This window comes from Schistocerca americana, chromosome 6 (assembly GCF_021461395.2).
Source record: "Schistocerca americana isolate TAMUIC-IGC-003095 chromosome 6, iqSchAmer2.1, whole genome shotgun sequence".
In the NCBI taxonomy this organism is placed as follows: domain Eukaryota; kingdom Metazoa; phylum Arthropoda; class Insecta; order Orthoptera; family Acrididae; genus Schistocerca; species Schistocerca americana.
In genome coordinates this window covers 521,253,021-521,268,034 of record NC_060124.1, presented here as the reverse complement: position 1 = coordinate 521,268,034, position 15,014 = coordinate 521,253,021, and the positions used below count along the sequence as shown (strand labels likewise).

The 15,014-nt window shown below is 44.0% G+C and overlaps 1 protein-coding gene across 1 annotated transcript in view; it reads left to right on the top strand.

Annotated features, from left to right (window-relative positions):
- Positions 1 to 15,014, top strand: part of LOC124620260 (leucine-rich repeat-containing protein 24-like) — a gene marked incomplete at its 5' end in the record, with an annotated part of 317,927 nt that overhangs the window by 173,292 nt on the left and 129,621 nt on the right. Inside the window, one exon of the mRNA XM_047146927.1 lies at positions 2,626 to 2,860. Within this exon, the coding sequence (XP_047002883.1) occupies positions 2,626 to 2,860 (235 nt within the window). The remainder of the gene's footprint in view (positions 1 to 2,625; positions 2,861 to 15,014) is intronic.

The following is a 15,014-nucleotide window of genomic DNA, read 5'->3' as shown; positions in this document are numbered from 1 at the left end:
ATGGCTATTGAATCTCAATGTAGACAAGTGTAACGTGCTGCGAATACACAGAAAGAAAGATCCTTTATCATTTAGCTGCAATATAGTAGCTCAGCGACTGGAAGCAGTTTATTCGATAAATTACTTTGGAGTAGGCATTAGGAGTGATTTAAAATGGAGTGACCATATAAAAGTAATCGTCGGTAAAGCAGATGCCATACTGAGATTCATTGGAAGAATCTTAAGGACATGCAGTCCGAAAACAAAGGAAGTAGGTTAGAGTACACTTGTTCGCCCACTGCTTGATCTGCTCACAGGTGTGGGATCCCTACCAGATAGGGTTGATAGAAGAGATAGAGAAGATCCAACGCTTCGTTACAGTATCATTTAGCAATCGCAAAAGCGTTACGGAGATAATAGATAAACTCCAGTGGAAGACTCTGCTGGAGAGACGCTCAGTAGCTCGGTACGGGCTTTAGTTGAAGTTTCGAGAACATACCTTCACCGAAGAGTCAAGCAGTATATTGCTCCCTCCTAAGTATATCTCGCGAAGAGACCATGAGGATAAAATCAGAGAGATTAGAGCCCACGCAGAGGCATACCGACAATATTTATTTCCACGAACAATACGAGACTGGAACAGAAGGGAGAACCGGTAGAGGTACTCAAGGTACCCTCCGCCACACACCGTCAGGTGGTTTGCGGAGTATGGAGGTAGATGTACATGTAGATGTAGATTGTGGTTAACGGTAATTGTGTATACATATACTGAAAACTTTGTCGTTAAACATAATGTCGTTAAAAGAAGTAAGTGTAGGCGCTCCGGTGGTTCCGGTCGCCTACGGTGGACTGGAGGCCGAGCAGTGACCTCTACAGGTGTCAGAATGCTAGGAAATGAGTGTGGACGCGTCAGAAACGCCAAAGAAACATTATTAATTCATAACACCTTTATTCTTGCCGAGTACAATGTGGTTTGCGTAACACAGGCTGGCTGAGCTTGGTGATATCAGCGACCTTTTCCGAGTCCTCGCTGACTCGTAGCGATGACACCAGCTCCGAGCCGCACCAGTCTTGCTAGCGCAGCGCCGCGTGCTGTGACGTAACGTGGAATGTCCTTACTTCGTACTTTGGCCGCGCGTGTCAGGTGGCGCCCGGCTGGCCGGCCGGCTCGGCGGCGGACTGGAGGCTCCCGGTTGCAGTCCCGGCGCTGTCGGAACGAGAGGCGTTCTCGTAGTGCGGAGTGTACTCTATCCCCCCCCGGTCTTCTTCCCTGCTCCTCCTGGTGGTTCGTCCGCGGTGGACAGGCGGAACGGGCTGCAGTCCCCCAGCGTCGTCGGCTCACCCGGTTGTGACCGCGGATGCACAGGGCCTAGGCCCCGCACGATCTCGACGACGACTCACTGATGTGGTCAGCATTGGCGGCGAGCGAGTCTGCCGCGATGTCTGCTAATCCTGGGTTGATGATTGACAGCGGCAGCAGAGAGGACCAGAGCTGGTACTGTCCCCTCACGTCTGCTGCTGGATGGGCCACCCTTACTGCAACATCTCCTTAATAAAGATTAACATGTCGATCATCGAGCTGAGCGCTACGTAGCGCCCCAGAACACATCTAACTTCAAGTCCAACTGCGAGTGCCTTGTTGCTATCAAAGCTGGCGTATTTAAAGGAAGCACGAGTGACGTCCTGACGTCATGTTCGTTTGTAATGAAAGCATTGGTTCCACTTATAGTGCTAACTTATCTGTCATACTTGCCCCTTAGGTGTTCCTGTGACAGAGTTACGTGTTGTTGCGGCAGACTTACGCGAAGTTGTGAAATGCAGTACATCTGATGCTATACCTCTGTCTTACACCCTACGAAAATCTCCGTCTAACACAAACCCGCGTGCTAAGCAATTCTCTCTCGCCTGTTGTGTGTAACCAGGCCACTGCCCCTGCGTGACGACACATTCCGATACATGTGCAGACCTCTTAGCTCTTGGCTAACCCACTGCCGCTGGCTCTCGGCATAGGCAACGAAACTTTGACAATATTCAACATTTGCAACTCTTTACTATTCCGCAACACTACAAAGCGTTACAGAGATGACAGATAAACTCCAGTGGAAGTGAGACGGTCAGTAGCTCGGTATGGGCTTTTGTTGAAGTGTCGAGAACATACCTTCACCGAGGATTCAAGCAGTATAGTGCTCCCTCCTATGAATATCTCTCAAAGAGACCATGAGGATAAAATCAGAGAGATTAGAGATTACACAGAGACATACCGACAATCTTTCTTTTCTCGAACAATACGAGACTGGAATAAAAGGAAGAATCGCTAGAGGTACTCAAGGTACCCTCCGCCACACACCGTCAGGTGGGTTGCGGAGTATGGATGTAGATGTAGATTGTGGTTAACGCTAATCATGTATACATATACTGAAAACTTAGTCGTTAAACATCACCTCGTTAAAGGAAGTAACTAAGAACCTAAGAACCACCAGTTCCATACGCATGTGACATATAGCCTTTGACATGTTTGGAGTGTGCTAGGTTTTTGAATATTATTGTGAGTCGGCTTGTATGTGTCGACAGCGGCGTTAGCAGCACGCTGCCTCGCCGGGGGCGATACGGCGGCGGTGTCGGCGGCGGCTCTGGCCTGGGTCCGAGCGGGGGCGGCGCGGGGGCGGACAGCAGCCAGTCGCCGCTGCTGGGGGCGTCGCAGCTGTCTCTGCTGCAGCGCCAGCCGCCCCCCAGCCCGCCGTGCCCTGCGCGCGCCGCCGCCGACCTCGCGTCCTACGACTACCACGCACAGCAGCTGGAGCGCTTCCTCATGGAGTACCGCAGCCTCCAGCGGCAGCTGTCGCGCATGAAGATGGCCGTGGACCGCCGCCGCGGACTGGGGGCCGCGTCCACAGCGTCGGCAGCGGCGGGGGCGGCGACGGTGTCTGCGGCGGTGGCGGCGGCCCCCGCCTCCAGTCCGCCCAGTGCCGGAGCCACGTCACCGCCTCCCTACTGGCTGGGGACGGCCAAGGCCACGGCGCCCACCTCCGCCGCTCCACAGCACCGCCGCTTCAGCGGGGGCGACTTCTTCCTGAGCTGAGATCTGCAGCTGCTCGCCCCAGCTGTGCAACACGGAGGAGTCTCTTGCGATGCCCACATGTTTGCAGGCATCCCTATTTTCAATTGGACTCTTATTGTCTCAACTTTTCCAGCAACTCATTCTGTCAGTTTCTGTATTGGGATCAGCTCTGTAGCTGGTCTCTGACTTCCGTGTGATGAACCAGTGTTCAATTCCCTGAATACAACTGAAGAACAATTAGCCCCCAATAATAGACGCCATGACATGATCGATGTCGCAGGTGCTTGCGCAGAAAGAACAGTCGCATACGACATTAATATTAATATATGCTCTGACTGAAGAGAATTGTACTACAATCGAGTAACTCCAATTCTCCAGTCAGTGAAGTGCTTCTCGAATTTGAACTGAAGGAGCTGTCGGTACGACGTCTGATAGTTACATCTTCCTCCACGTTGAGGTCGAATGGAACCCCGCAGTAAACGACAACACTAGCAACTGGCATGGCGTCGTTATCTGTGGAGCTTACTTCAGTTTCTCAGACTAAGAGGACCTCGTTCCAGACCATACCACCAGACAAACATCCTTGATCGTCAGCAGGTACCGAAAAATCGATTTCAGCATTACCAGCGAGAAACATTGACCACTATTTCTCTCAGACAGTCCTACAGTTCTGACTGACGTCTGGGATCTTCAGTTCAGTACTCTATGCAGCTTGCAATCCATGAGAGACTGGTGCTATTAAACAGCGAGTTATCTTTTTATTAGATGGGAACGGTCCAATTTTCTCATTTACATTCAGTTATTTTGTTATTTCACATATTAAATAGCACCAGGAAAACAATCCACAAATGTTCACCCTACTGTTCCGTAAGAATTGTTCATCGTATTTTAAAAAATATGTGAACAGTTTTCTTCGTCTTCTTCTTCTTTTTCTTCTGACCAGGGTTGCCCGGTTTGTCTGCCTCATGCACTGGACCAGCTGCTGCCCCATGTCTTGGATGGTCGTCTGGGCAGTCTTTTCCCTCACAGTCGTTCGTGTTTACAAATTTGAACTAGTCTTCTGAGGTCCATACTTTCCACATGTTCCTACCAATTTCGTTTTCTTGTTTTCGTCCATTTCTTTATATTTTGTATTCTACACTATCCCCTTATCGACACATCTGTTCTTTTCTCCGATGTGGTTACTCACTGCATCTATTTTAGTACCTTTATTTCCATTGCAATTAACTTTTATATTCTTCGTTTCTGCTCCAGTTTCTTCTGCGTACAAATATGTCAAAACAGGAAGCACCATTGTTTTATACATTTTTATTTTCCACTGAGTGGTCACAAATTTGTTTCGCCGTACAGTATTTTCAAGTACTTTGTCACTTGAATTTTCACCTCCATGGTTAAGTATTTATGGCTGGTAATAACACTCCTGAGGTAATTAAAACTCGTCATTTATTGAACTGAACACCATCTACTTCTAATTTATATCATACAATGCTTTTGATATTACCATATACTAAGTTTTTTTAGATATTTCTATGTTATGTTGCTTAGCTGTTTTATTAAACTAGCGAAGTAACCTTTATGAACCATCCTTATTTTCTGCTATCAGTGCAGTAACATCAGCAAAAGAAAAGTACTTACCAGTTTATTTCCCTTTTTATAGCAAGCTTTCTTTCTTCTGTCATCAATGATGTGGTCCATTATTAAGCTGAACAGAAGTGGGCGTCATGAATCTCCTCGTCTAATTCCTTTATCTAGTATAATTTCATCTGTAAATACTTTGCGTATTTTAATTCTCGTTTTATTACCTGTGTGTATCTTCTATGACTTTCAGTAAACCCATTGTTCCTATGTTGTCCATTAAGGTTTCAATTCTATCCTTTTTTCTGACCCTATCAAAGGTTTTTGAAAAGTCAATAACGCATGTAATTCTGCGTTCTGTCTCTAATTACTAATTTTAACGCTGTCAAGGTGGTATTAAGCAGGGTAATTCCCCGTTAATGATCTAAAATTTGCTTATTTCTGTTTTTACAGATTGGGATTGTAATATTCTCTCTCCATTCTCTTGATATTCTACCTTACTTCGTCATATTGTTAAATAAAGTATGAGACTGTTGATGTAACGCATGTCATCCGTATTTGATTAATTATTTATATCAACCATCTGGCGCTGGAGACATTCTACTTTCAAGTCTTTTTATTGCAGTGCATATTTACTCCAATGTGAAGTTTATCTGATTGTCTTGTCTGTACTTTGGTGACTAGTTTCAGTTTCAACTTTTTGTGCCCTTATATTGTAATTTAAAATAATTTTCCCACTGCTATTTGCTTTAGCTCTTATTATCTCAAAGGTAACATCGTCCATAGTCGCTATTCATCTCGTAAAACAATGGTGCTTGTGCTCTACCTACTTCCCTCTCATCATAAGATGAGAGCATTTACAAAACTGTTCCTTACATATAACTTCTTCATCGGCAGCAGAGTTATTGCTCTGGTGAAAACGTACGCATCGATTACTACATTGAAATGGATTGGTGTTGTTGTTAGATAAGTGTTGAAGAACGAGGGAGAACGACCTGCTAATTAATAGATGTTGCAGTATTTTAGGTCATCACTAGATTTGACAAATCCGTCTCGTGTACCGTAGAAACAAAGATCGGCAAAGGCTCTTCAACATTGGTTTCGACCAACATGCTATTTCCAGAACACTTTATGGTGAACGCTATCTGTTTGTGAGCGATCTGACGCTTGATAGTTACCACGTGGAATATAAAAATTCCATGAGAATTCCTTTCTGTTTGCACTACACTCGTTGCCTACACCCGTACTCCAACTTGTCAAATAGGGATTACTTTATTTCTGGAAGTGAAGGAACAATTATGATTACTATTCATTTCTTAAGGTGAGTATTGTTTGACTGCAAAATTTGCAAGATTCAATATTTGGTACAGTCTTATGAGATCAGCACACGGCTTTGGATTCCACAGTCGTTTTCTTTATTCTTTCTCCAAAGCTTGAGTCCAATTCCCATGTTTATATGTTTAGTCGGCTGTTTATTACTCATCTGTGTATGTGGACGAGTGAAACAACGTAGCTTAAGCTATAAGTTGTCAGTTATCATTCGCCTTTCAACAAAAGAAAATTACCTCAGCACTTTTGCCATTCAAACGCTGGATTGAATTTGTTCGGAAATTCATGAATTAAGTGGGTTTTATCCGCAGGAAGTTTCCTTGGTGTTTTGTGTCTCCATTTTAAATACAAGTTTATTTTTCCTTTTTTTCCTTAATGGTTGTTCGAACTCTTCTAATGCATTTGAGTAATTGTTCCTATGACTTCATCTTTCATTATGTTACAACCTCAATGCTAGTCTCACTATTTCACATTGTGAAAAATGATCTGTCCTGCATATGCCCAAATTAACTTTCAGGTGACTTAATAGTACAACAAACATCTTAACAGAGTGGATCTGACCGAGGACATTATCGCTGATGAAATGTGATTTCTCAGTTCTTAGCGGCCAATTTTTCTCCTAGGCCGTTTCTATCTTAAAAGTACTGCAAAATTTTGTCTTTGTTTTCAAGAACGAGAGTAAGATGAATGATGACGACGCATAACGACAAGTTAATGAAATGGGAGACTGAGTGACTGAGAGGTATATTTTTCTCCTCTACATTCCATTACATATCACTGTAAAAATTATCTAGAAGGGCATTATCCGTTCAGTAATCGGTGAACTTGGTGTTAGTGAAGTGTGATTAGTGTGTCGGCGAATACAAATGAATGACGAGCACCAACGAGTGACTTTTTGTGTGCATTGTCGTTCGGAACTTTGCTGCCGGTGTTCTGACTAAGTCAGTGACATGCTGCGCTAAGGGACTTACCTCGTTAGTCTGTAAGGAAACTCTTCACAACTGTCCGTACTTCCTATTTTACATGGACAAAAATTGTCAATTGAAACAGAAGAATGTGTGACAAACTTGCAAAATTCCTGTAACAAAAGTAATGTGCAACCCTCAATAAAAGGAGAGAAACTAGTAAGCATACGTCATCGAAGAGACTGGCAATTGTTCTCGAATTCTCGTTTCTGTGTGAGTGATGACAGATACCATATTCTATAATAAGGAAGATGGTGCCTCGTTATTTTACGGTTAGAGGCGGAATGCAGTTGACTGTTGAGGAACTATTTCAATGTACATCGTTTTACATTAAAACAGTATCTGTGTTTCACCTTTCGTGTTTTGTTTTCTAGTCATGGTGCTATTCCCTATTAACATCTCCACTTTTTCTGAATTTATTGCAGTACAGAGATAACCATCGCAACCAATCATCGACTGGTTTTATCCAAGTATACATACAGTGTGCCTGAGCATAAAAATATTCGACGGTTATTATGTAATTCCTTCATAGTTTACTATAACAATTCTTTTACATGTTAATGAACGGCTTAGATGTTACGCTGAAAGTTATTCTGTTCCTTTTGTTTTACTCTATGCGAAGGTGTTTTCCTTTTTTTTTACTGTATACGAACGTGTTTTCTTTCGCAGCCGAATGGTCAATGAGGATAACTGCCATGTGGCGGACCTGGGTTCGATTCCTTATACCGCCACAGAGTTTTTCTTCATGGGGGGAATGGAACGGGCTGCACTCAACTTTGTGAGGCCAACTGAGTAGCTACGCGAAGGATTAGTACCTGTTCCAAGTTCAACAAACATGACGACGACCGCAAGAGCGGTATGATGAGTGCTTGCCCCTCAATACCTCAACCGTTGATTTCATTGACCGATGATGACAAGGCGGGCGGGCGGACCTGATTGGCCCTTCTAACTCCTGAACTCTGAACTTTACGTTACCTAATCTTTTGCTACTATACTTTACAGGTGTCCGTAAATGGATATAACATTTGTCGCCTTTGCAGTTTTCAGGTTCAGTGGGAGTTCGTTTACAGATGGCAGCACTTCCTGCAGTAATTTCTTGACCTTATGTTGCTTTTGAAACAGACTGCAACACCACGTAAGTTCAACAGTCCCACAAAGATCCTAAGGGAATGAATCGGAAACGGTTTTGTGAAACAGAACTAGCTCTTTACTCACACGAAGTCCTGAGTACTATCCACGAGTGATATTAAATTGGTTCTGTCTTCCCAGAAAGCTTTTGACACTGTACCATACAAATGGCTTATAGTGAAATTCAGTGCGTATGGAATATCGTCTCAGTTATGCCACTGGTTTCGTGATTTCCTGTCACAGGGGTCACAATTCATAGAAATTGACGGAAAGTCATCGACTGAAAGAGAAGTGATTTCTGGCGTTCCTCGACGTAGTGTGATAGGTCAGCGATTTAGGAGACATTCTAAGCTGCCAGCTTTAAGTCGTTTGCAAATAATTCTGTTGTTTGTCGTCTAGCAAAGTCATCAGAAAATAAAAAAAATTACAAAACAATTTAGAAAAGATATCTTTACGGTGCGAAAATTGACAATTGATCCTAAATAATAAAAAGTGTGAGGTCATCCCCATAGGCGCTAAAAGGAAACCTTTAAACTTCGGTTACACGACAAACAAGTCAAATCTAAAGGCCGTAAATACAACTACATGCCTAGGAACTAGAATTACGAGCAACTTAAGTTGGAAAGAAGACATAGAAAATTTTGTGGGGAAGGCAAACCAAAGGCTGCAATTCATTGTCAGAGGACTTAGAAGACGCAACAGATCTATCTTATCCGTAGAAAGATATAGGTGTTCGCTTTTCCGAGCGCTCTTCGAGGGTGCAATAAGAGAGAATTATTGTGATGGTGGTTCGGTGAACTCTCTTGCGGGCACTGAAGTGTGACTTGCATAGTATCCATCTAGATGAATATTTAGATGCAAAATGCCGAGTGAACAGACGGCACAATAAGGCGTTCAACCCACGGTATGTTTATGGTGTAGCTTAGATTGGAGGTAATACTCCTATGGCTTGGGGGTCTTTTTCCTACCATCGCCTCGGCCCAGTCATTCAGGCTGCAGTGATGTTTATTTCAACATCCTCGGTGAACAAATGTTCGCCTTCTTTCTTCAGCGTTTTCGTGACGAGTAGGCTGTAGACACTAACGTCTTCGAAGATAACAATACCCATAGTAGCAGGGCAGCGCGCATACCTTCCTGCTTTGAAGAAGCTTCAAGAACCCTATCATATCGCGACTGGATCAGTTGATCATCAGACGTGAATTCCATACAAGACGCCTGGATCTGTTTGGAACAACAGGCTGAACGAAATGAAACCGCCGTGGCTTGGCCGCTCAAGGAGATCTAAACATCAGTGAGTTGCTTCATCTGAATATGACATATTGTTGTTGTCTTCAGTCCTAAGACTGGTTTGATGCAGCTCTCCATGCTACTCTATCCCGTGCAAGCTTCTTCATCTCCAAATACTTACTGCAACCTACATCCTTCTGATCTGTTTAGTGTATTCATCGCTTTGTCTCCCTCTACGATTTTTACCCTCCACGCTGCCCTCCGGTACTAAATTGACGATCCCTTGATGCCTCAGAACGTGTCCTACCAACCGATCCCTTCTTCCAGTCAAGTTGTGCCACATACTCCTCTTCTCCCCAATTCTATTCAATACCTCCTCATTAGTTACGTGATCTACACATCTAATCTTCAACATTCTTCTGTAGCATCACATTTCGAAAGCTTCTATTCTCTTCTTGTCCAAACTATTTATCGTCCATGTTTCGCTTCCATACATGGCTACACTCCAATACTCCATACAAATACTTTCAGAAACGACTTCCTGACACTTAAATCTATACTCGATGTTAACGAATTTCTCTTCTTCAGAAACGCTTTCCTTGCCATTCCCAGTCTACATTTTATATCCTCTCTACTTCGACCATCATCAGTTACTTTGATCCCCAAATGGCAAAATTCCTTTACTACTTTGAGTGTGTCATTTCCTAATCTAATTCCCTCCCCATCACCCAACGTAATTCGACTGCATTCCATAAGCCTCGTTTTGCTTTTGTTAATGTTCATCTCATATCCTCCTTTCAAGACACTGTCCATTCCGTGCAACTGCTCTTCCCTCTACCAAGTCCTTTGCCGTCTCTGACAGAATTACAATGTCATCGGCCAACCTCAATGTTTTTATTTCTTCTCTTTGGATTTTAATACCTACTCCGAATTTTACTTTGGTTTCCTTTACTGCTTGCTCAATATACAGATTGAATAACATCGGGGATTGGCTACAAGCCTGTCTCATTCCTTTCCCAACCACTGCTTCCCTTTCATGCCCCTCGACTCTTATAACTGCCATCTGGTTCCTGTACAAATTGTAAATAGCCTTTTGCTCCCTGTATTTCACCCCTGCCACCTTCAGTATTTGAAAGAGAGTATTCCCGTCAACATTGTCAAAAGCTTTTTCTAAGTCTACATATGCTAGAAACGTGTGTTTGCCTTTCCTTAATCTATCTCCTAAGATAAGTCGTAGGGTGAGTATTGCCTCACGTGTTCCAATATTTCTGCGGAATCCAAACTGATCTATCCCGAGGTCAGCTTCTACCAGTTTTTCCATCCGTCCGTAAAGAATTCGCGTTAGTATTTTGCAGCCGTGAATTATTAAGCTGTTGGTTCGGTAATTTTCACATCTGTCAACCCCTACTTTCTTTGGGATTGGAATTATTATATTCTTCTTGAAGCATATGAATATGGCATAACTGACAGTTTTGCCGAAGCGAGGCCATTATCAAAATTAAAGATGGTGTTATCCAGTTCCGGTATTATAACTCCTAGGAAAGATCTAATATTTTGTCAGTAGTGCTTGTCAGTTTATTCCGGTTTTTCTTTTTTCAAATTTTTTTTAGCATTCATCATCGAAACGGACTGACTCTGTGTCAATGTTCGAACTGTTAACTTTTGATGTCTTGCATAGATCGTCCAAAATGACAAATACACTGACGGAAAAAGAGGACAACACCAAGTAGGATTCGTGCGACATAAACAAAAGTTAACAAGCGTGATCCTACATCTGAAAGGTGATTTCTGGTTAGATTTCGCACCAGTCTCGTAACCGAGGCGCTATTAGAGCGCTATGAGGATGCAAATCAGGTTAGCTTTAAATACACGATGTAATGGTAGTGACAGCTACCTTTAAGATGGAACTCGACAAAGACGCAAGTATCAGCACCTGATTTAGTTAGAACAAGGTCATGAAATTTGGCTAAGAATACCTAGATGTTCCTTCTGCGATACCACAGTAAGGTCTGGCAGGAATGTAGGTACTGGAATATATGGTAGCGAGAAGACCGGGTTTCGGATGACCACGTGGCACTAACGAGAGGGAAAACCATCGTGTTTGGTGTATACCTCTGGCGCATCGTACTGCATCTGCGGTAGCAATTTTGAGCAGCGGGTGGCACCACAGTGACACATCGAACTGTTGCAAGTCGGTTACTCCAAGGACGGTGCCGAGTATGACGCCCTGTAGTGCACAATATTCCATTGACCCTAAACCACCTTGGGCAACGGCCTTGCCGCAGTGGTTGCACCGGTTCCCGTGAGATCACCAACAGTCGTTTAATGAACAAAGTAAGAGCATATGGACTATCAGTCCAATTGTGTGATTGGATTGAGGAGTTCCTAGATAACAGGACGCAGCATGTCATTCTCAATGGAGAGAAGTCTTCCTAAGTAAGAGTGATTTCAGGTGTGCCGCAGTGGAGTGTCATAGGACCGTTGCTATTCACAATATACATAAATGACCTTGTGGATGACATCGGAAGTTCACTGAGGCTTTTTGCGGATGATGCTGTGGTGTATCGAGAGGTTGTAACAATGGAAAATTGTACTGAAATGCAGGTGGATCTGCAGCGAATTGACGCATGGTGCAGGGAATGGCAATTGAATCTCAATGTAGACAAGTGTAATGTGCTGCGAATACACAGAAAGGTAGATCCTTTATCATTTAGCTACAAAATAGCAGGTCAGCAACTGGAAGCAGTTAATACCATAAATTATCTGGGAGTACGCATTAGGAGTGATTTAAAATGGAATGATCATATAATGTTGATCGTCGGTAAAGCAGATGCCAGACTGAGATTCATTGGAAGAATCCTAAGGAAATGCAATCCGAAAACAAAGGAAGTAGGTTACAGTACGCTTGTTCGCCCACTGCTTGAATACTGCTCAGCAGTGTGGGATCCGTACCAGATAGGGTTGATAGAAGATATAGAGAAGATCCAACGGAGGGCAGCGCGCTTCGTTACAGGATCAGTTAGTAATCGCGAAAGCGTTACGGAGATGATAGATAAACTCCAGTGGAAGACTCTGCAGGAGACACGCTCAGTAGCTCGGTACGGGCTTTTGTCAAAGTTTCGAAAACATACCTTCACCGAAGAGTCAAGCAGTATATTGCTCCCTCCTACGTATATCTCGCGAAGAGACCATGAGGGTAAAATCAGAGAGATTAGAGCCCACACAGAAGCATACCGACAATCCTTCTTTCCACGAACAATACGAGACTGGAATAGAAGGGAGAACCGATAGAGGTACTCAAGGTACCCTCGGCCACACACCGCCAGGTGGCTTGCGGAGTATGGATGTAGATGTAGATGTAGATGTTAAGCGCTGTTGGGCGTGGCCGACACTTTGATGGGAGACCATCCGGGCCGTCTTGCGCTGTTGCCATTTTCGGGGTGCATTCAGCTTCGTGATGCCAATTCAGGAACTACTCGAACGAATTGTAACGGCTCCAGTCAAAGAAAACCATCATCACGACTGGGAGAGCAGTGTGCTGACCACACGCCCATCCTCTCCGCATCCTCAGCTGAGGATGACACCGCGATGGGCCACTTGTGGCCTGAAGACAGAGTGCTCCAACCACCTTCGTTTGGGTCTTAAAAGGTGTCGAGTGAGATCGCATTGGAGGGCAGGGTGGAGGTCTATTTGTGTTTTCTGATGAAAACTGTTTCTGCCTCGGTGGCAGTGAAGGCCGTGTGTTGGTTAAAAGGAGGCAGTTCAGGGTCCCCAAACAACCTGTCTGCTTGCTCGGCACAGTGGACCTAAACCTGGAGTTACGATCCGGGGTGCAATTTCGTATGACAGCTGGAGCGCTCTAGTGGTTATCCCACGCAGTCTGACTGCAAAAATGTACGTCAGTCTGGTGAATCGACCTTTTGTGCTGCCATTCATGAATAGGATTCCAGAGGTGCTTTACAACTGGACATAGGTCGTCCACGCACCGCTGTTGCAGCCCAACATGCTCTACATAGTGCCGACACGTTGTCTTGGCCGGCTCCATCACCAGATTTATCTCCAGTCGAACACATACGGGACATCATCGGATGACGAATCCAGTGTCATCCGCAACCAGCCTTACCTGTCCCTCTGTTCATTGGCCATGGAACTCCATACCACAAACTGACATTTGGCACCTGTACAACACAACGCATGCACGTTTGCATTCTTGTATTCAATATTCTGGCGGTTACTACAGTGATTAATGTACCAGCATGTGAGATTTGTAATGGGATGTCTCACGTTTACGAGCACATTAACCTGTCGTCTTGCGATTTTGGTCACTTAAGTATGTTACCGAAACAAATGTATTCCCGAAATTTAATTACTCTACGTTAATTACTCTACATTAATTATTTTTTGGTGTTGCAATTTGTTTTACTTCATAGTAGTGAAGGGGCAGGTCAGCCTCAAGTAAAATAAAATATGGAAGGCGGTAAAATTAAACGTATCCTAAGAAGGGCAAACCAACATACATCACTGAACCCGGAGTACTTATCATTCGCCTTACGACAGGCGATACAAGCTACGTCTCCCGCACCTGGAATAGGTGATGTAAGCTGGGTTGCTCATCTTACAATCAGCTCATCAAGATGTATAACATTACATTAAAGGTTTAAAACATTAAGTGAAGTATTAAAATTATGAAGTGTCTTGAAGCAGCCCAACTAATGACACTAAAATTACTCGGGCTATATTCATCCAATATTTGAGAATGTGAGCATGTAACGGCTCCCAACAAACTATACACTGACCGTTTTGTAAACTTTTCTCAAAGGTATTCTCAGAAAATACTGAAAGAAAAATCGCTCACGTTATTTCCGCTGCTAATGCAGTAAACCTTCAGAATCAGCCATGACGATTTAATTTATTACAACTTTATTACTAACTCTATTCACAACACAATTTGCAGAGAGTTTCCATATACACTCACGTTCAGAGAAAACAGGACACCTTGAACGACTAGAAATAGGAAGTTTATATTCGTAGGAAATATACTTTAGTATGTTTTGCGGAAATGATTAGCACTTTAGTCACATCGGTTCAGTATGTGTCCTGCTGTTTGGTAGCTGCCATGGGTTCTGATAACTTATTTTATGCGTGATGACATCGACGCGAGTAAGGAGCGAATGACGTCCTGTTGTATAGCCATCCATGTTGCATTCACCAGGCTGTGGTGGTTGGCACAACACTGGACCTGATGCGGTCGCACATCGTCTTGCTGAAAAATGGCGTCTGCAGTTTTCTGTTGAGAGGGTATAACTACGGTCATGTAGGTCACAGCTGTGATTCATGGATGTACCCCACGCCATAACGCCTTGAGGTGTTGCTGTATGTCCTGTGCGAATGCAGTCACTGTGATGCCCTTCCCCCCCCCCCCCTCCCTCCACCCCCCCCCCCCCCCCGTCTGCGACGATCCGAAATGTGGCCATCATTTTCAAACAAACAAAACTTGGATTCGTCGGAAGACATTACGTGATGCCATTCCTGTCCTCAGTCACGTCGTTCAGTACATCACTGCCGTCTAACATGTTTTGCACATGTAGACGAAAAAAAAGACGACCCATGCCACAATAAACGGCTACGGTCTGTCACCCTTACAGTGTAAGATATGTTACTCTTCGACAACTGTGCTAGAGCCGAGTAGGGCGCAGATTTCTCCCGCAATCCCATTGGTATGAGATGTCGATGTCCTTGGGAGACGGAAAGGT